The 23,382-nt window shown below is 35.4% G+C and overlaps 2 protein-coding genes across 2 annotated transcripts; both read left to right on the top strand.

Moving 5' to 3' along the window:
* The first annotated feature begins 7,507 nt into the window (after positions 1-7,507).
* LOC125852811 (uncharacterized) lies at positions 7,508-9,653 on the top strand. Its single transcript, XM_049532500.1, has 5 exons — positions 7,508-7,544; positions 7,912-8,598; positions 8,666-8,805; positions 8,944-9,015; positions 9,057-9,653. The coding sequence occupies exons 1-5, from the start codon at positions 7,508-7,510 to the stop codon at positions 9,651-9,653; spliced, it is 1,533 nt and encodes a 510-aa protein (XP_049388457.1).
* An 839-nt stretch (positions 9,654-10,492) lies between these two features.
* On the top strand, positions 10,493-11,992 carry LOC125852812 (ATP-dependent DNA helicase PIF1-like). Its single transcript, XM_049532501.1, has one exon. It carries the CDS (start codon positions 10,493-10,495, stop codon positions 11,990-11,992), a length of 1,500 nt encoding a protein of 499 aa, XP_049388458.1.
* The last annotated feature ends 11,390 nt before the right edge of the window (positions 11,993-23,382 follow it).

The raw sequence follows: 23,382 nt of genomic DNA on the forward strand, positions 1-23,382 counted from the left end.
TTGTTGATAAAACTTTTCCTAATATTAAATTATAGGAAGTTCTATGGATAATTTTTTTTTTTTTTTTGGTAAAGTCTATGGATAGTTTATCTTAATGGATAAAAGAAATTAAACATTTATTTATTTTTATTGGTAAAATGAATATATAATTATAATATAATATGTATTGTTTTATTATTTGTATTAGTTTAATGAAAAGATTGCATATAGTTTCAAATTATGCAATTTTCCGTATTATAATTATGCATTTTTTATTGTCAATTTTTTCCTAGATTTTAATTAACTTCAATTAATTTATCTTTCTGATCACCAATAAGTTATATGATCTAAATATGATTAATGTATTAATTTGTATTTTTCGATTCTTATTAGAGACAACATAATAATAATATTAAGTGTTAATTGATAACTTGAAAAATAAAATAGGCCATATACTATAATAATTAAATTTTGATTTGATTAATCTTAAAGAGAAAACCATTCTATTGTAAATGAGATTCAAAGAATTTTTTTTTTCAATTTTAATTAGGAGAATTTTAAAATTATACTTGAAGAATTATTATTTCAAAATTTAGTGAGCATTCTGAGTTTACTTTATTACTTCATTTGTACATTTTATTTATCATACTGATTTTTTTTTACAATCTTTAAAAAGTTTTATTCAAAAATATTTTTATTTATTATTTAATTTTAATTTAATACTAATTTATTTTTTACCATTTTTTTTTCTTAGCAAAATACATCAATTAGATTAGACTTTATTCTAATTTTAGGAAAGATTAAAAAATAAAAAGAATGGTCTTGATTGTACTCTACTTTTTACAAGAGAGGGGTCCCACTTTCCAGAGTTAATAGATTCTTCTAGTAAGTTGCCTGGTTTTTTGGTAAATTCAAGAACTCCTCTGCATTATGTACAACTGCTTTAAACTGAGATTTTTAGTANTTATTTGATTCCAACATTTTCGTGGAAACAACTGTTTGCATTTCAAATTCATTATTTTATATATATATATATATATATATTATTATTATTATTATTATTATTATTATAAGAAAATTTCAAAGATTTTTAAATTTTATTTTTTAAAACATAAAACAGTTGAATTTTGTGGTACTGACATGTGACGCTATCACCTCTCCAATTATAAATATATAGGAGATTATTATTATTATTATTATATAGATATTTAAAAGATAAAATATTATTATTATTATTATTATTATATTTTAAATTATTATTATATATTTATTTGTTTTTCAAAAACTGGAAAGTAAAGACTATAACATGTCTTCTAAAACTGCAACGTTTTTTAAATTTTAAAAAAAAACTAATAATTTTAATTGGTTAAAAAACTGCAACCTTTTCTTTTAAAACAGTAACTTTTTTTTCTTTGATTAAAATATTAAATTAATTCTATTTAATTAGTTGATAATTTAAAAGTTCAAATTAGAGATTAATTGTGGTGTTGACACGTAGGCGTTATCACCTCTCCTATTATATAGATATAGATTATGAAGTAATAAAAAGTTATTCAAAAGCTAACATATATAATACTTACATCTCTTTTTTATTTGAAAATTTTGTATATATTTACTTATATAATCCATAAAACAGTTGTCTTACTTATTCGGAAGGATATGAAAATTGAGAAAAATAAAATTATTTTTGGAAAATAGAAAATGGTTTGATATGAAATTATACCTAGTACTCAAGCGTAGTATTTTTTCTTCATTCTTTTATTGAACTTTAAGATTCTTTGTGTTAATTGAGATAATTGTCACCATTATACCTTGCTAATTTCTTTTTTTGACACTCAATTTTGTTTCTTTTATATCCTAATTTATTTCCCAGGCGGGTATTTTGATTAAAAAAACCATAATAATATTTAGATATTGTTATAGATGCTAACAATTTATTACACCTTACACCACATATTTTATTAATTTAATTTGTNCACTTCCCCCTGTTGAACTTTTAACATGGCCCTTCGTACACTACACAACCATTCTAAAACGCCACCAAATTCAAACCAAACAAACACGTCCACCCAGAATTATCAAACAATCGCAACCCATCACTTCGCAGAATATATAACTCATGAACTCAATTACTTCTACCCATCGAACGTATATTACGCTTAACGCACAGGTTTGCATCAACGCACCCTCTCCTTCTCAATACTACCTTACTGCTTCTATTAGTTTCCTTCAATTTTTAATTTGTTTTTTCTTCACGCAGCAAACTTACAAACGCATCATCTGCCTCTCTGCCCTGCTTTTAGACAAGTTGTAAGTGAATCCCTTTTCTAAGTTATCCCGTTAATAATTTAAAGTTGCAGGGACAAGACTCCTTGGCACCATATATTTGCTCACGCCATTCTGCAAGCACACAATGTTAAACACATTCCACCCTGTATAATGACTACAAGAACAATCCACTCATTCACTTTGAACCTCCCCCTTGCTGCAACAATATGACTACCTCGCCTGCACATACTGCAAACACACAATGTGAAACACATTCCACACATTATACTGGCTACACGAACAATCCACTCATCCACTTTGCTCCTCCCCCATGCTGCACCAATACGACTACCTCGCCTGCACATATATAATTCCCTTCCAATTGCAACTATAAAGGTCCTATATTTGGGGTATTTCTAAATAACCTTAGGAATGGCATCTTTACACATATATAATACATAATTCCCTGCCAATTGCAACTATAAAAGTCCTATATTTGGGATACTTCAAACCTTAGGAATTGCATCTTTACATCTTATTACTGTTAGCATATGTTCGTATATATGTTAGTGCTAACCTTATATTTCTCACACATTACAACTTACTACTAACGTCTTAATTGCCTGAAATTTTCGCCAAAAGTTGCATACTATTACCAGACGCTGCCCTCATCAATCGTCACCATACACAATTACGCCAAATGTTAACATTGTTTCACTCATTTTGCCAGGTAACTGCATTCTTCCAGATACAACCTAAATGGCGGCTGAAACGGAACTAGCAAAACAGAGTTTATTGATAAACAATATACCAAAAAAACTCTGTTGATTCGGTGATGCGGGTCTTAGTTATTCGCAGGGGTTCAATAATACCTTACAAAAATTCAAGGCACGAAGGAACTTTCCGAACTATAATATTAGTTGATGAATAGGTAACAACATTCACACTTTTACTTACCTTATTTTACTATGGTTCATTTTTTTCGAACTTATTCGATTCCTCCACCGCTTAATAATAGGGGACAAAGATTCAAGCAACACTATTTAATAAGCATATCGAGACATGGAAGGACTCTTTGAAGCCAAATAAGAGTTACTACATCGCCAAAGGGCGCTTAGATCGTGTCAATCCCAACTACTCTTCTGTCCACAAAGAAGTTGAATTGGCCTTTACAGATAATACAATCATACAAGAGACTGAACACGCGGTTTCAACTCACAAATTCTCGGATGGCTTTTTATCATTGGAACATGCTGATAAATTACCTAATGGTGCTATTCTAGGTAACTATCCACACAACTAAGCTGTTATTTTCATGCCCCACTACGTTATTCTAATCTCTAATTTACATAATCTATTTCCAAACGTGATTTGCGTTTTAGTTTCGGTGAATCCCCCTCATTCAAAATCTTAATTCCAAAAGACGGGAAATAGTTGTTACAAATCAGTTGTAAGTTGCAATGATGCATATACTACCATGTGTATATAGAAAAGATGATGTATTAACTATTCACTTATAACACTTATTTCAGCATGGAACATACAACCATCACTCTATGGGGAGATTTTGCTGAAAATGACGGTTCATTCCTCGAAAAGCTGCAAGATGATAAGCCTATACTGGCCTTATGTGACGTTAGAGTCTCAATCTTTAAAGGTAGTGACAGTGTATTGTCGTTATTTAACAACTATAAACTTCCTATACTCATTGTTTCTAACCGTTAAAATGCTCTTGTCATACTAGGCCGCTTTGGGATCTCTACTATTCCTATGAGCAGCGTCTTGATCAATCCAATGTTCCACAAAGCAAACGACCTTCGAGCATGGTACATTACATACTTCACAAATATATTCTCCATTATTAGTTTAACCAAACTGTCACAACTATCACGTGCAATTGAACATTGCTATAACAATACATATTTCCTCTATTATGATTGTTCTAAACTTACATACTAAAATGACTGAAAAATTGACAATACTATACACCATTCATACCTCACTCTAAATGGGTGATACAGTTAACTAACCACATCGCAAATACAGGCGTGAAATCATAAAGGCCGACAACAAAGATCTTTCAATAACGCCTACTAAGGTAATGAAAAGAGCCATTGAAGTTCCATTGGCCAAAATTCTAGATGGATTTTTCGCTGATTCAGAGGTACATACTAACTTATACTTAAGCTATCCATTAGATAAACTCATTTGTATGTTCAAAATATATTCTCAAATATGTTTGATTGGCGATGTGCAGGATTGTATGTACAAGTTCAACGCAACAATTAAAGACATACTCAATAAAGATGAGCCATGGTATTCGGCTTGCAAAAAGTGCCACAAAAAAGTGCAATTTATCAAAGACACTGCCGCTTGTAACAATTGCAATAGTGACAATGTCGAATATGAAATGCGGTTATACTCTTTTTAAACAAGAACCAATATTTACTAATTACTAAACACATTATATTAAAGTTACAACCCTCAATTTTTAAGGTATTGCTTACGACTTGAGGTGTGCAATGGAGAGCGCCGTGCTCGAGTCATTCTTTTTGAAGCAACTAAATATATATTAGGCTGCAACGTGCAAGAGTACATTGAATCAAACTTAGTAAAGGTATGAACTTACTGTATAGAGTTGACTGAATGTAAGAGGATATTTATATAGTGTAATTTGTACCGTTATGGCAACCTTACCTACTAACATATCCAATTCCTTACATCTTATCAAGAAGGAAAAATGTTTCTACTACCGCAAATTGGTGTTGAGTAAAGACAAGCAATTCAACTTTCTTGTCAGAATTGATATGAATGACCCAAGCCCCCGACGTAGCTTAATTGCTGAAAAAATACATCAGGTGGAAGATGAAGCGCCACATATCGTGGAAGACGAAGCCAAATTAGTAAGGACATACAGGAAGAGGGCCAAGAAAGACACAGAAGGAGCGGCCCAAATCAAACAAAAGAAACAAAAAGCCAATAGAAAATAGATGTATTTTCAGAAATATGTATTTAAACAATTTGTAGCTTTTACTCCATCTTCAATGTTTCTATCTTCATAACTACTTACTAATTGTTAATTTTATATCTAATTCAAATGTAAATTCCATTTGTTACGCAAGTACGATATACATCATCTTGAATTACATGTCATGTTCCAGTATTACTCTTCTTAATATATTCTTTGCTTCCACTGTGTCGGCAGTATTTTTCCCTTAAATTAAATGACCAAATTTCAACTACCTAATCGGCCTATTGCAATTGGTATAAAAATAGCCTTTATCGTATGGATTAAGGAGAGTTCCCCTGCCTAATTTCACGACAATTGCTACTCCATGGCTCTGTAAAAAATCGTTATAATAAAGGCGGGCAACATAATAAGGACTTCCAACAACATCAGAAAATGTTTCACCTGATAACAATAAATACATCAGGGAACAGAACTGTTTACCTTTACCATTAAAGGTCAAGTACTCCTAAATTAAGTAGAACAAAAAATCAGCAATTCTCAGTAGGACAAATGTAATGACCAACTGTCTCAGAAAAAAATATGATGCAATGAATCATGTCAGGAAGGTTGCTGGGCTTTCACATTTGAAAACATCATATCAGTAAGTGAAAGCAAAAGCTAAGTGTTAGAGACTGAAATAAAACAGAACCTCACCAGAAACATATAGCAGTAAAAATTAACGAAGTAAATTTTTCATTCAGCAAGACCAAGTTGAATGGAACAATCACATTCAAAAGGAAAATGGAATGAGACAATTTGAAGAGATACTCATGCCAAGATTAGAAGGACCAGTAAATAAATTGAAGTTACAAATGCCATCATCAGATTTAAGACACAATTATCATTTTCATGTTCGAGAACACTCTCTAAATAGATTGTCTGGCATTCAGTCAACAGTCACGCCTTCTCTGCAACATCACAACTTTCTGGTTTTTAATTGCAAATCGCTGCAAATGTTGCCTCTTCAATCAGTGGAACTACTTCAACAAACCCATCTAAAAAACACAAATGTACTCTAGCATCACAGTAAAATTAATCAGAAAAGTTTACACCTTCATCAATTTTACCAGTATCTTTTCGAAAACTGTACCCATCAAATACCATTGTTTAGTCGATACGTAATACCAACACATTGGAAACCAATCATCCTTTCATATATTCGCAACGTCTGTCGATTCAATTTGCATGCTCTTCTGTTCTGTTTTCACATTAAAGACCACCTGCGCGAGTTCAAAATAACACAGCAACATCACTCATCGCGTAATACACACTGTAAGTTCCCTTCAATTCCCTGCACATATTCGCCAAGGTACAAATTAGCATGCTCTGTAAAATACACACAATAATGGCCTCGACATTATTCATTTATTCCTAAATACAAATATACACACAAGGCCCCTTCATCCAGGATGGTAGTAAAACAATGACTCCATCATACATTTTTTGGTCTACCGTATGGTGGTAATAAAACATATATTCCCAATCATAAATAAACAGATAACATTGCAGCCAACAACAAGGCTAAGCAAGATGTAAACAATATTAGAATTCATTGGGGTTGTGGGGATCGATAAAGAATGCAATTAGAACTTACACGGGCTAATTATAGACGCACACATATCAAACAGAGGGTCTGTACCAAAGTAATCTTTAAGGGACCTGCCAAAACCATATGGGAATATGCATTCTATTAATTCATCCATGTTGGTTGTAAAACAAATGCTCCATCTTACATTTTTTAAATCTACCGTAAGGTGGTAATAAAACATATATTCTCATCCCAAAATAAACATATAACCTTGCAACCAACAACGTGCCTGAACACGATATAATACAACATTAAAAGCCAGTGGGGTTGTAGGGATAGAGAATGCAATTAGTAGTTCGACCGGATAATTACAGACGCGTACATATCAAACTGATGGGCAGATTATTTTTTTAGGGACCTGGCAGAACCTTAACAGAATATGCTTTCTGTTATTTCATACAGGAATTAATCAATTTGCTAATCAAATGATACTAAACCTATCGTCTTAGATACATACTTTCATGTCATGTATATATTAGGACAATTTGACGACCTATAGGACCTCACACAATGCATGGTAATTGTATATTACTTAATAAACACCTTAAATGTTTTAGCTTCCTGCTACACTAGCACACACTATTAAATAGTCAACTTCGTAATACATAAATAATAGTAATTCCAAACAGGAGATCATTACCTTCAGGACAGTTCAATAAACCATGGAAGATCACTTGAAGATGCCGCTCAGAACAACAGGTATGCTTAGCAAAATGTCATTTAAATGCCAAATTTTACATATCAGGCCGACTAAAGATTGAAAATTATAACATCATCACATCCTATTTGCACCAGGGGTGAAACGTAAAATACTAACGGATGTAGACAAGCGGCTGCAAACAATGGAAAGAGTACTGCCCTCGCATGATCAAATTGAAGATGCCCATGTTCATGAACCCCGAGTGAAGAAGCCGCAAAAAAAAAATTAAACGACTAGCTATATCTGACGATAATGTTGACGGAGGTATATTTGATCAAATATTCTACACCAAAAATTATTCCAAAAAATAGTTGTCAACATAAAATAACATTCTCTAACTATATATTATTATGGTTTGTGCTATAGGGCTTACTAATGGAAACTTCAGACGACCAACAACTCACAGATTGAAAAAAAAACAAGATTGCACTTATTGCCATGCTTTGAGGTTTGAATATGAGCCACCAACATTCTGTTGCGCAAGTGGATGTATCAATTTAGCACCCAATGAAGTGGCAGATGACTTTTATGAATTATTTGTGGCGGATGCAGATGACGCAAAATTATTCAGGAAAAATATACGTGCGTATAATAGCATATTTGCTTTTACATCATTTGGAGTTAAGCTGGACAAAGAATTGGCATCTTCTAGGAAAGGAGTTTACAGTTTCAAGGCACAAGGTCAGATATATCATGATCTACCATCGTTAATTCCAAACAACAACAGACCACGATACTTTCAACTATACTTCTATGATACTGACCATGAATTAGCCAATAGAATGACGGCACTACAAGATGCAAATTTATCAGAGGAAGTCATGACCAAATTAAGAAATATAATGGAGGGGAATCCATATGCAAAATTCTTCTCACGGCTTAAAGAACATACAAACTTACAAAATCTGCAAGTACGCATAGCTGCAAATGCTTCATTAGATCAAAGGGTGTATAACAAACCGTCGGTGGATCAGGTTGCAACAATTTGGGTAGACGGAAACAATCCAAATACACTATTTGAAAGAGATATTGCAGTACATGAACATTCAGGAAGTAAACATTGAGTAAAACATTATTATGGTTGTTATGATCCGCTTCAATATCCGTTAATTTTACCTAGAGGAGAAGCAGGTTGGCACCAAGGAATACAAAAATGTCGAAAATAGATCAACAACAGCCAAACACCTACAAATACGAGCGTCGAATCGGCAAGATTATCATCCACAACTGTTGTGGGGTTGTTGGCCAATGAAGCACAAGGTAAACACCTTTCAATATATCTGACAATAATATACTATCATTGGACTATCATATTACACCTTTTAACTTAAAATATACTGCTACTACTAACGTTATATGGATAAGTTATCTAAGTCTATTTCTTAACAATTCATGTAGCTGTACGACGTGAAACAAAAGGCTGTATTTCATGTAGGGAGTACTATTGTTATAGACTACAAGTACGAACGGGTGACAAATCAATACTATTACTGTGCGGGAGATTGTTGCAGCAATTTGTGGTGGACATATACATTAAGATAGAAACAACCAGACTAGAATATTATAGATTCGAGCAATCAAATTATCGAAGGGAGATACTCGAACGTATTGTTGACAGTGTCAGTGCTGGTGAGTGTAGAGGAGACAAGGTAGGACAAATGGTATTACTACCAGGATCGTTTATTGGAGGGCCTAGGGATATGCGTCGCCGTTATATGGATGCAATGGCTTTGGTTCAGGAGTTTGGACGACCAGATGTTTTCATCACCATGACATGTAACCCAGATTGGGTTGAGATTTCAGAACAATTGTGTCCAGGACAACTCCCTCAAGAAAGACCCGATTTGGTAACCAGAGTATTTCGAGCAAAATTGCAAGACTTGAAAGATCAAATTTTAAAACAAGAAATATTCGGACACATTGCAGCACATGTCTTTGTTGTAGAATTTCAGAAGAGAGGCTTACCGCATATACACCTACTTCTAATATTTAAAGAAGGAAACAAGATACGATCACCAGATGAGTATGATAAATACATTAGTGCAGAAATCCCTAATAAAGACACATCCAGAGTTGAACGCATTAGTTATCAAACATATGATACATAGACCTTGCGGGGATAAACGTAAGTCGAGCCCGTGTATGAAAGATGGACAATGTAAATTCCATTACCCAAGAACATTCACCACCAAAACAATACAAGGAAAGGATGGATATCCAATTTACAAAAGAAGAAATGATGGGAGAACAAGTGAGGTCCGTGAAATGAAGATGAATAACCAATGGGTTGTACCTTATAATCCCTATTCATTGATGAGATATAATTGCCACATTAAAGTTGAAGTCTGCTCAGGAGTTAAAGCAATAAAATATCTGTACAAATATATATAAAGGCCACGATAAATGTGCCGTATATATAGAATCTGACGAGGGGGAAAAATTCATTGATGAAATCAGAAGCTTCCAAGATGCACGATGGGTCTCACCACCAGAAGCAATGTGGAGAATATATGAGTTTAATCTAACTGAAATGCAACCGACAGTTATCAATCTACAATTACATCTTCCGGGCAAACAAGCAGGTATTTAACAATTTTAGTAAAAATGCGATTTACAAAAATAGTTTCTAACCTACATAGAACATCAGTTTATGTTATAATGACTAAACCATATGTAGTGTGCTATTGGAAGAAGCAAAATCTACAAAGTATTCTGTAATCAGACTTTGTACAAAAAACTATGCTCACGGAGTATTTTAGGATGTGCTCTATAGACACAGAGGCTCGCAATTATCTTTACAGAGAGTTCCCGGAACACTATGTATGGAACTCACAATCCAAAATATGGACAAAAAGAAAATCACGCACAGTCATTGGATGCATAAATATTGGTAAGACAATTACACATACTGTCCATATTAATTAATCACACACAATGAAGATACTAAATGAATCTACTCAATATCACAGCAAATCCTAGAGAAAGAGAAAGGTATTACGAAAGACTATTATTGAATCACGTACGAGGAGCCACTTCATTTGAAAACTTACTAACTGTTAATGGAAGGCAGTGTGAAACGTTTAAAGAGGCAGCCAAAGAAAGAGGGTTATTAGAATCGGATAATAGCATTTCTGAATGTTTACGCGAGGCTGTCACCTTCAAGATGCCAACCGCAATTCGAAGTTTGTTTGCAACAATCTTAGTTCATTGCAACCCTACGGATGTGAGAAGTCTTTGGGACACATATTACGCTGATATGTCTGTAGACTTTCAAAGGAGCCATTGCACCACAGCCGAGGCACAACTCCAATGTACGTTGCAAAATATAAATTATTACTTGGAGAGTATGGGACAAAGTGTTGACAAATATGACATACCACAAATACAACAACAAATACATCAACAAAACACACGTGAATGTAGAGAAATAATAGAAGAAATGAATGTCAAGGTGTCAGTTAAGGATGCAGCCGCCGAATCCAAATTGAATCAACAACAAAAGAAAGCTTTCAATACCATTCTACAAAGGGTCAATTTAGAAACAGAAGGTTTATTCTTTGTAGATGGCCCTGGGGGAACCAGGAAAACATTCCTATATCGGGCATTACTGGCCAACGTGAGATCAAAAGGTATGATAGCATTGGTTTGTGCAACCAGTGGTGTGGCAGCAGCACTATTGCCGGGAGGGCGCACAGCACACTCAAGATTTGGAATACCCCTACAAGCAAATGAGACAACTATGACACATATGTCAAAACAAGGCGGCGGAGCAAAACTAATTAGACAGGCCAAATTAATAATATGGGACGAAGCACCCATGGCGAAGCGGCACACAATTGAAACAGTCGACAGAAGTTTTCGTGATATAATGGATAAAGATGCACCATTTGGAGGAAAAATCTTGGTGTTTGGAGGCGACTTCCGACAAGTACTGCCTGTTGTACCAAAATCTACACAAGCAGAGACGGTAGATGCAAGTTTAGTAAGGTCGTATTTGTGGCCTTTGATGGAAAAGATACAACTTTCCACAAATATGCGAGCAAGAACAGATACAACTTTCAGTGAGTTGTTGCTGCGTATTGGAAACGGAGAAGAAACCACAATAAAAGAAAACTTGATAGCGCTGCCGCAACAAATGATTGTCCAACAAATACAGGATGGTAATCCGGAAGAATCATTGGTCAGGGAAATTTTCCCAGCCATTGAACAAAATTACAAATCTACTGAGTACATAACAGAACGGGCCATTTTAGCAAGTCGAAATGAATTTGTAGATAACCTAAATGAATTGATGATTGGAAAATTCCCAGGAGAAACAAAAACATACATCAGCTTTGACGAAGCGGAAGAGGATACTAACAACTACTATCAAGAAGAATACCTCAACACCTTAACACCAAATGGACTACCGCCACATAGGTACATTATCAAATACATCAAAACTTAAACATAACTGTTATTATTATGTTAGCTCATAACACAAATGAAATAACCAAAATTGGCACTATTACAAATACAATACACCTGATAAATGATTAAGTTGTATGCATTAGGTTGGTTCTAAAAGAAAATGCACCCATAATGATGCTGAGAAATCTAGACCCCTCAAATGGGTTGTGCAATGGGACAAGACTGATTTGTAGAGGTTTCGACATGAATGTCATACATGCAGAAATAACAACAGGTCAATATTCCACAAAACAAGTGTTTATTTCGAGAATACAACTATCACCACCTGAGAATAAAGGCTATCCTTTCAAATTTATTCGGAAACAATTTCCAATATGTTTATGTTTTGCAATGACAATAAATAAGGCACAAGGTCAAACAATACCAAATGTTGGATTGTACCTACCACAACATGTATTCTCACATGGTCAATTGTATGTGGCACTATCGAGAGGAATATCTATGGACACGACTAAAATATTGGTAATGACTGAACAACCAGAGCGACACACAGGAACATACACAAGAAATATTGTCTACAAGGAAGTTTTAGGAGATATTTGATTAATACCAGCATTCAAATAAATCAAACAGGGATAAACACTACACAACATGAAGCTAATGAAGAATGGGTGGATGCATTCGTAAGTATGGTGGAAGAGGAGAGAATATAAACAACATCAGGCAACTACCAAATAAGACATTACTTTTGTGTTTATTCAATTATGTAAATATACAGTACACAATGATTAAACCTTATTGTAAAGGGGTCATGATGGAACATAACTAATAGGGCAGATTGTTAAGTCAAGCAAAATTACTTAACAATAAATAACGTACAATCAAATTAACAGGACGACGCTACTCTAAAATCCCCATAACACAAATAGTACAGATGTGTGTTTGGTCAGTAAGTAGGCTTTAATGAATAATTACTTACAAAGCCATAGGATGAACAACTAAAATGTAGATTAACAAGATACGGCTTACGGTACAGGGAGTTAAGACTAGACATACAACTACCATAAGTATAATACACAGTCAACTGGCGTTTCAAAATTAGAAATCACAAATTTAAGTACACAACAAGATCAACACTGCACTTCTCAGATTGAATATAACTTCACCCAAGTAGTACACATCAAAACCAAGCAGGTATGTTACCCATTTCTAAAATGGAAATACACATCGTGCAACCATCTATGAGATGTTTCACCAAATATTCAACCGGTGATAAAAAAAAATGGGCGGTCACAGCATCTACTGCAATACTTACACCAAAAACTACCGCATGTGTGGGAATTTTTTGGCCTTAAGAACTACAAGGCCACATAATACCGACTTGAAAAAAAGTGGCAACAAACACAAAAAATATGGGCCAAATTGAGTACCAAAATATTATCTAACATTAACAATCTTAAGACGAAGCAACCACGTGCAACGCACGTGCGGTGAATCTAGTATATTAAAATATGTGTGGTCGTTATGTTTATTGGTTTCTCTATTTTTAATGTAGTTTTCCTCATTTTTATATCAATTTTTACTCTCTGAACTCACAGTTTATTGATGTTTAATTGATTATTTCGTCTCTTGTATTGATGTTATGTTATTAGTGGACTAATCTAAAAATTCGTGATTTTTTATGAGTTTTTTTAGTTATTCCTTTTGAGTGATTTATATGTTATTTTTGTTGTTAACCTTATTATGATATTAACTAGTTACAAATTTAAATTGGTCAATAAAGAAATCTCTCCGTCGATTTTGGACGCCTCCCCACTTTAAAAGACGGAAATTTAATTTAAGTTTATAGATATTGTATGTTAGAATTGGCCAATGAAGAAATTATCGTCGATTTCCAAGGCCTCCTATGTTAATAAGATGGGTTTTATTTAAGCTATTATGTGATTCATTTATTTTTATTCATATTTATTTATTAGTAACACTTTTACTAAGTGTCTTTTAGGTACCTAGAGGTACTTTTTGAGGAAGCTTCTCGAATTTCATCATTGTGTAAATATATTGACGATAGGCAAACCTTAGGCCGTTACTAATATTATTATTTTATTTTATTATTTGTGTATATCACATGTTTATTATATTTGTATATTGTTTTTATCTCATCCTCAATTTGAAAAAATGATTTCAGTCGGGAACCACAGTTGGTGGATTTTGAAGGATGCCTAATACCTTCCCTTCGAAATTACTTGAACCTTTACTGAGAATCCATTAGTTTCGTAGAAATTCTTCTAAGTTCATTAATTAATTTTTTTCCTAGTTTTCCCTCAAATTAGGTGGTGACTCCCTTTTCCTTTTAAAATTGTTATATTCTCTTTAAATTGATTTTTTTAGAGTCACCGTGACGTTGTACCTTTAAAGAATGTCAACAAGGGGCATCGATGCCAGACAATATGATCACTAGAGGCGGCAAGGAAGGCTTAACGAGGAATCAATGCCCGTCTCAGTAGTCGGGAGGATGGGAGAGTCTAAAGTGACTCCACTAATGCCAATCATTGAAGTCTCCCGAAGGGACCGCTCCAGGGTCGCCGGAACAATGACCTCCTCAATCTCATGAATCTTAGTCAAGGTCTGAGCAATCACATGCTCCTCGCTCCTTAACTTCTTCTCGTATGTCTCCTTGGTCAACTCATCTTCGGCCCTCTCACTCTCATCATCCGCAGCATCAACACCCACAGCAATCTCTGGCTGCTCACTAGGAATAGGTACATTACTAGGAATCTCAGGCACAGAGGCAAGTGCATCTGGTAGGGCCTAAAGCATGGATATATACGTAGAGTGCAATTGGACCACGTCCATTCACAGGGTAGCAAGCTCGTCCTTCATGGCAACTAATGTACCAGAGCTACCCTCAACCTTCTTTCAAACCTCTAATCTCATTGTGAAGTTATCCAAACCACGCTATGACTCTTAATCATCCCCTCACACTTGCCCACTCTTTCTATCAACATAGTTAATGCCTTTTTAATGGCCTAATCAATGATCTTAGGCATGTCCGTCTCAACCCGAGCGGCTCTAACATCTGCTAACTGGGAAAGGCTGCCCATATGGTTAATCAATGCCTGGGTCAAGGGAGGATGAAAAGTAGGAGAGGGGGAAGGTCTCACGGTAGCAGTAACAGATATAGAGGTAGTAGGGGCAGCAGTAGAGGAAGGTATGACAGAAGGTGTAGAAATACATGCCTACTCCACAAAAAGAGTATTACGCTAGCCTTAGTTGCTTGTGTAGTGGGATCAATCACGGGCATCGAGTCTAGTTTTGGCAGCTTCTTCCGAGCCAAATCTTCCCACAACCAATCAGATTCAATCCGTCTGATATCATTGGATAAAGCTAGTGTGATCCTCACATCTGTAGATGCCCGTAAAGGGACTACTACCCTCTCACACAACTGCATAATTAATATCGGAAATGGGAGCGACGTCTGCTCCTGCCTAGCTCTCATCAAAATCTCATCAGCTATAATGGCACCGACATGTATTTGCTCTCTGTCATTGATTGTGCCTAGCAAGACTGCCTTGTCATGGTGAAGGAAACACTCATTTTGTGACGAAATTATGTAGCTGATGATGAAGCCAAACCAGTATCTCGCCACCACATTCAAATCTTTCTTCTCGATCTGGGTACCATTAGCCATCCAGGAGAAAGAAGAATCAGAAATTAAGGGGGCCAGCCACCCTATCAAGGATTCCAAGTCATGACGTATCCGAAGTGAGTACAAATCTGACTCAAATATCGGCCTTCTCACTGCAGTGTTAATGGATTAGGTGTCGCATTAGACTTTCTTGCCACGCACCTACACTTCTTCAAGTGGCTTCTAAACTGTGCCCTTTCAATTCTTTGGGAGGGCCTGGGCATATGCAGTGTAGAACTCCCACACCCAAGAAAGAATGTAGGGGTTTCTTGGCTTTGTGAACCCCTCAAACTTATTAAACTCAATAGTATCCTAAATAAATGGGTAGTCACTTAGGACTCCATCTATGGAGATATGTCCCTCCTCAAGAATGTTCCTCTCTCCAGTAGTTTTCAGCCTATTTAGGGCTCTTGAAGCGATAACTAAGAGGTCTCTAGAAGCCAGTGCTTGTACAGAGGAGGGATGCACCAATTTAGACCTGATCTCAATCCTCTTTCTCACCATCCCCTTTTTGGGTGGTACACTGTCTTGGGTAAATGACTCTAGTGTGGTAATTTGCTGACGATAAGGAGCCTCTGAAGGCTCGTTAATGGATAGTCCTCTTTGTCTCTTTAGAGAAGGAGGTGAATCTCTGTCTGACATAGTGTCAGAAATAACCACTTTCTTACTCTTTGTTCATGTCATTTCCTGCAAGGCAGGCACACATTCAAATATAAAATTTGTGTAGGATAGTTGAAATCAACCACAACTAAAATCAAACTTCAAAAACATTCATGAGGCTCGCCTATCGGGAAGGCGGATTGCCAAACAGGATCATCGAGCTCTGTGATGTCGTCGAAGTAGACAATAGCAAATATCTCAGGGTTCAGGCACAAAAAATGAAGTCAATGCCACTCGGTAATTTGTTAAGCCGATTTTGGTGTGCTAAGACAAGTTCGCCAATTAAGACAATGCAAATTGAAAAGACACAAGCATCAAGTGGGATACTCCCACTCAGCGATTTGCCAAATTGGTTCAGCAGACTAAGACAAGACCGCCGAATGGGACAGTACTCAAGGTCATATATATGCTAAAAAGGCGAAGTGCCTAATTTTCACAACTTACCCAACATATACAACAAATACGAGTTTCCCCCATCATTATAATCGACCTATATACTTATCTACCCATGGGTACTTAGAATTTCCCCAGATATTTCTAACTATTGCACTAATTGACGATTTACCCTTAAGAAAGTGGTCACCTTGTCTATCATTGGGAAAAATCATGCAATTGGGTCAATACTGGGTTAATCAGACTTCACCCACATCAAATTGGACTCATACCCAACACATTTATCATCTTATTTCAAGTATCAACCAACACAAACAAGATTTGCATTTTGTAGGCATACACATTCTAGTTCAAATCACATAATATGATGCTACCCGTCAAAATCTAGCATACAATAACAAGTAATGGCTTTAAGCCCATACCCAACATGCAAGTTAAAGATAAAAAATCTCAACAAAATTCAAAAATCACTCTCAGTACGAAAAAAATTTGAGAAATTCAATGAAATAGGGTTGGGTTGGCTGGAAAATCAAAGAAAATGCACTTCTCAAACTTTGAAAATACACACAAGGACTCACAATCACTCAAATGAAGCAAAGTAAGTGAAAGGAGCGAAAAAGACTTCAAGATATCAAAGGGTTTGATTTTTTAATTTGAAAAGACCCTTGGTCTTTTTATACCAATTTCGTTCGGTAGTCACGACTAACATCACCTAAAACATTCGGTGAATCTCTAATTGTAGCTTACTCTCGCTGAACATTCCTAAAAAACACCAAACCTTAAGGATGATTTGACGGACCCATTGGAATCCACGTATTGCACTTTTGTGGATTGTCTTTTGGAGTTCTGATTGCCGATTTTTGAAAGTACACTTTTTCATGTGTTGAAGCTCAAAAGGCAGATAAGAATGAGTTTGAACGATGCCTTCGACGTATCACCGTTTGGGTCTTGGCATAGCTCAAGCTTCCCTTCTCAATCTCTTCTCAGCATGCACTCAATAAAAACAAAATAAAGACTTGGGTTGCCTCCTATGAAGAGCCTTATTTAATGTTGTAGAACGACATAGTGATCAATCTAAACAATCATTCTTGGGGTTTGGGATGGTGTCACTACGAAATATTCTCTTTTGCCTTAGATTTTGATGAGTGGAAATTTGATCAAATTGGGACTCCAGCTTCTTAATAGAAAACGAGTGAGAAGTCACCGTCTGGGATGAAGTGGAGAAGTCATTTTTCAATTCCGTCAACACTTTATCGGACCCTTCAACCTAGTTGTAGATCCTTGCAAGCATGTCTTCAATCTGGCTTCCTTCTGAACAAGCTGGTTCTTTTGGGCATGGATGATCATGGGGAGGCATGTACCTATCTTTTTCTGTCTCCCTATCTCTCCAATTTCCACCCCTCCAATCTTTACAACCATCATCTTTATTCTTATACCAACCTTTCTTCCCACCTTGTCGTTGATAATTGGTGTGAGAACCCACCCCCCCTCCCCCATTTGATTTCCTAAGTATTGAACTTCCTCTTTGTATAATGCCTCAAATTTGACATCATTCGAGCACTACCCACTATTAGTTCTAACCGCATTTACTGACTTGGGTTCACCTCCCATGACATGTTTAGACAATAAATCGATATGGGTCATTATTATGGTCATGATTTCATCTATTTCATGATACTTCTCAACTTGTTCGTTGCGTAAACTCAATTGTAGAGGAGGCACTTGGTCCTCTCTAGTGTGCCATGCTCGGTTGAACTTAGTCATATCATCTAGCAACCACATCATACGGTTGTCTCATTAATCCATCTTAGACTAACTGATTAGCCACACCTTTATTGACTAAATCAAGGCTACAATAGTAGTATTGCAATAGCAAGTTGTCTGGAACGTCATGCGTTGGACATTACAAAAGCAGCTTCTTGAACCTCAGTCACATCTCATGTAGAGGTTCACCTCCAATACGCTTGAAATTTTGGATCTAGATTCAAAGTTTAACCATCTTCGAGGGTGGAAAGAGTATCTCCAAGAAGGCATCAGTTAGCTCTTCCCATGAAGTGATAGAATTATTTGGCAATTCTGTCAACCATCTTGTAGCATCTCCCGTTAAAGAGAACGGGAATAACCTCAACCTTACGTACTCTTGAGAGATATTCTTGAACACAAAGGATCCACATACCTCTATGAAATTCCAAAGGTATTCATTGGGATCCTCATGAGCTAGACCCCCAAAATTTTCTTTCCTTTGGAATAATTGTATCACAGTTACGTGAAACACGACCCTCCCGGTTGTGGGAGGTATCCGGATTACTCCCGTGGTTTGAATAATATTCATGTGCATGTCATTCAAATTACCCATGTTGTCGTTTTGACAAAGTGACTATCGTTATCACTTCCAAGGTCACTCATTGCGTAAATATGTAAATCAGCCAACAACAACACCAAACAACAAATCTACTACAAATAAACAAAATTAAAATCTAATTTCTCAATTAGAATTCTCAACCACCATTTTTGGCAGCGGCCTTATTTTTTATAACGCTCAAATGTACACCTTAAAACCAATTAAAAGAGACAGTAGTTGTAGTCAATAAAAAACTCAACGAAGAGTCGGAGTCGAAACCCATAGAGAATGGTATATCGTGGAGAATTCATATCAAGAAATTTAGACTTTAAAATCACTCATTTGCAATAGTAAGAAAAAGTGGGTGGAAAATTCCACCAATTTAATATAAAGTTTTGGTTATCAATTATCGCAATTAAACTAAAGTATTGAAGAATTCAAGAATAAACAAGCAATCTATGGGTACGAGGAATGGAAATCGATGTCACATATGGGGTAATTGTTCTTCTCTATAGTGATGAATATTCGTGAATAGGCAAAGTCATCTTCTTTGACTCTAATCATCTTTTGATATCACAGCATCTATGCATAGAATCTCCTTTCAGTCTCATCTAAGTTCAAACCTAAAAAACTCAATACCTTACTCTATTCTTTCTTCCAAGAACAGGGCAAATATATCCGACCCATAACCTCTATTTTCAAGCATGTTATAGACATCAAACCTGTCACGACCCGAGTCTACACCTTGGATGTGGTCGGCACTCGAGAACCATTGATGGTCCCAAGTGAACCCTTATCCTGGCTGACTACAAGCGGAAGTTTAACTGAAGCATACAAAAGCTTAAAACTAAATTAAATTCATAAAACTCAAATACTCAACTTTAAAATGTCTAACCAATACTCAAAAGATATACTTAGTTTATAAAACAACTCAAAAAAAGAAATTACAGAAAAACTCCTCAACTCTGTCTATGTATGAAGCCTCTACTATACAAAATGATATCAGGACAAGACCCACGATATCTCAAAACTACTAATTGTAAGGTAAATATGAAGCCCTTCGGATTATAAGAAGGCTCACCAAAGCTGATTGGAATATCACATGACCTCAACGAAACGTCTGATGAAGATCATGAATACCTGTATCTGCATCATGAAACAATGCAGGCCAAATAGCATCAGTACATGTAATGAACGAGCATGTAAAGGGAACTCGACAACATAAGTAGAAGCTCAATCTAATAAAAGGGAAGACATACTCAACTCAACTCAAGGATACTCAACTCAACTCAACTCAAGGATATTCAACTCAACTCAGAATACTAAACTCAATTCAAGATACTCAACTCAACTCAGGATACTCAACTCAAACTCAGGATACTCAACTCAAACAGAAAGCAACAATAAAAGATAACATATACATGAAACCTTTAAAATAGTGGATAATAACTCAAATGTATATAAAAATACAATAATAAAATCATTACTCGTTTTTGGGAGATTCTCTAACTGACAACCATCACTATGAGCAACGTGATGATACAACATCTCGCCTACGTTGCCAGAACTGTCCTATACCTTACCGGAGTATAGGACATCCTCAAATAACTGGATCCACTAAGCTATGCTTAAAAGCAATAAGCAAATTGTCTAAAAAGTATGACACTTTACCCATGTTGGCAGACATGGTTTATGAGGATTTTGAGTTGTCAAAACTCATCCCCATATTGGTGCACAATACTACTCTCAATAATATATACTCATGCCCATGTGTTTAAAAATATAACTCTTCCTCTGTTTGAGATAATTGCTTAAACTACCCTCTTAAAAGAGGTAACTGCTCTTGAAATAACTCATTTAGAAATCTCAGTTTCTCTTTATTAAAGTAAAAATTGATGCCTATGGGAATACATAGTCCCCTTATACTCTTACTCAACTCATACTTGAAAAGTCTTTCTTAAAAACATATCAAATCATATTTTAATATGATTATTGATGACTCAAGAAGTCATACTGCATAAACATTGATGGTATAACTAGATACCATATTGGTCATACATTGATGGCATACTCAATTGTCATGCTAATCATGTTTTAGAAACTCTTTTCTCAAAACTCATCTTTTCTTTCTCGAAACTCAGTTTAAGAACTCAAGTGTTGGCTTTAAAATGCTTCTCAAAATTTATAACTCAATTCGTAGGGTTCATGTGGAATTACGAACACGACGACTCAACTCAGGGGCCTTAATAGCAATATGGATCTCATAACTCAAGACTCAAGAACTTAGAACTCAAAAACATAGAACTCAACGATACTACTCATATCAAGAATACTCAATTCATAGGGTTCATGTTGAAATATAGACATGAACGAATCAACTCAACAATCTCAATGCATAACATATAACAATTCAATAATTAGAAATAGAATTTCAAAAAGAATCAGGAACTCAAGAACTCAAAGTCAACTCATCTTAGTAATACTCAAATCTAGGGATAGAATTCTAGATTACTCTTTTACTGATTTAAAAGTAGATGTAGGGCATGAGGACGAACTAGTCCAACACTATGATAGCCTTACATACCTGGAAGAACAAGGTTCTTGAAGAATCTTGAAGAAGAACTTGATTAGAAGCCTTGAAATCCTAGCTTGAAGGAGAAAAATCAAGAAAAGCATTTTTGAGATTTCTTGAATTAGTTTCCTGAAACTCTATGGTCAAGAATTAGGATTCTCATAATGATTCATAATTGTATGAAGAAAATTGAGTTGGAAAGAATGGAATTCTTGGAGAAAGACTTACCTTTAAGAAGAATCTTGAAAAAGATTGAAAGAATATAATCTTGAAAAAGATTGAAAGAATCTTGAATTGAGTCTTTTACTTTGATTTTTCCCTTAAGGTTTTGTCTTAGGGTTTGAGAGAGAAGAGAATGGGGGATTAAAAAATGAAAATCTGATTGGTTTTGGTCTTTAATTAGTCAACAAATTCATTTAGGGTTTTCTTAGAGGTAAAAAGACATTAACGACCCTTTTAAATTTTTTCCCACCGGCTAATTCGTCACTACACTGTATCAGGTTACTAAAATGGTCATAACTTTTATTCAAAACTTGGATTGTTGCGAACTTGGTGGCGTTAGAAAAAAGATTCAAAAACCTTTAATTTGATATGTTATGGGTCACACAACTGTTCATATTCTAAGAAATATTGTCGTTTGAAGTTGACCGAAAGAGAATCTTACATCAAAACTTAATCGGTAAAGAAACTTTCAACTCAGCTTTGTGGTAGGAGTTTCTAGTTACCTTAATGGATATCCAAAATCATTTCCACACTAAAAAATTGACCTTTACACATAAAAAAATTAAGATTCACTTAGTACGACTTATACACAATTCAAGAATGGTTAGGAGCTTAACTTAGAAATTTTTGGAGTTTTACAAAACCTAAATTTCTAGTATCAAAATAATTACCCATTCCAATCAATCTCTTTCGAGCATCAACCAGAGATCGGAAGTAGGAATTAAGTTTGCAATCTTAACCAAAAGTTAACCCCCATGATAATTAGACCAAATGCATATGTGAACAGAGGCAAACTAGAGCATAGCACAATACTCAGTACATTAAATCAACACCCAACCCTATAATTGCACCCTTAGATCTTAAGGTTTTAGCCACACAACACAAAAAGTAAAGAGATTATACCTTCCATGAAAGAACCCATGGGTAACATGAATTTAAACAATTACAAGTAAACCCACTTTAGATTCAACTTCAATTTGTCAATTTCAAACACAAAGTTATAGAATCCCAAAAGCTAGAAAAGTGTTCTCCAAAGGTAAAATGTTCTCTCTCTCTGAACTCTTCACACACTCTGATATTCTCTCATGATAATCCTCTTCTACTTTCTCTCTCTTTTGGGCTATTTATAATTTCCAAAATTAGGCCAAAAAACAACCACTAAGCGACTCAATCAGCGACATTAGTTGGGCTCGTCGAACTCGTTCGATGAATCACCTTTTGCTCCTTAGCTCACCTTTTGATGCTCTAGGCTTCAAGTGTTTGAACCTCAATTGGTGGACTCAATTGAGTCAGGCTTTCACGTTTGGTGCATCATTGAGTACCATCTTGGTTCGCCTATCGAGCATTCAATATTTTCTTTTCACACTATCATTGTGGGTGATGTTTGTCAAGGCCGCCTTTCTCATTCAGTGGATCACCTTCTCTAATGGAGTCTATCGTCCTAATTTGATAGACACAAGTGCTATGCACTGTCATTTTGAGCGAGGTCGTGCTCAATTGGGGATTCACCCTTCTTTCTAATCGATCAACAATGTATAGTTTGCACTTCTTTTT

Source organism: Solanum stenotomum, unplaced genomic scaffold (genome assembly GCF_019186545.1).
Source record: "Solanum stenotomum isolate F172 unplaced genomic scaffold, ASM1918654v1 scaffold5963, whole genome shotgun sequence".
Classification (NCBI taxonomy): Eukaryota; Viridiplantae; Streptophyta; class Magnoliopsida; order Solanales; family Solanaceae; genus Solanum; species Solanum stenotomum.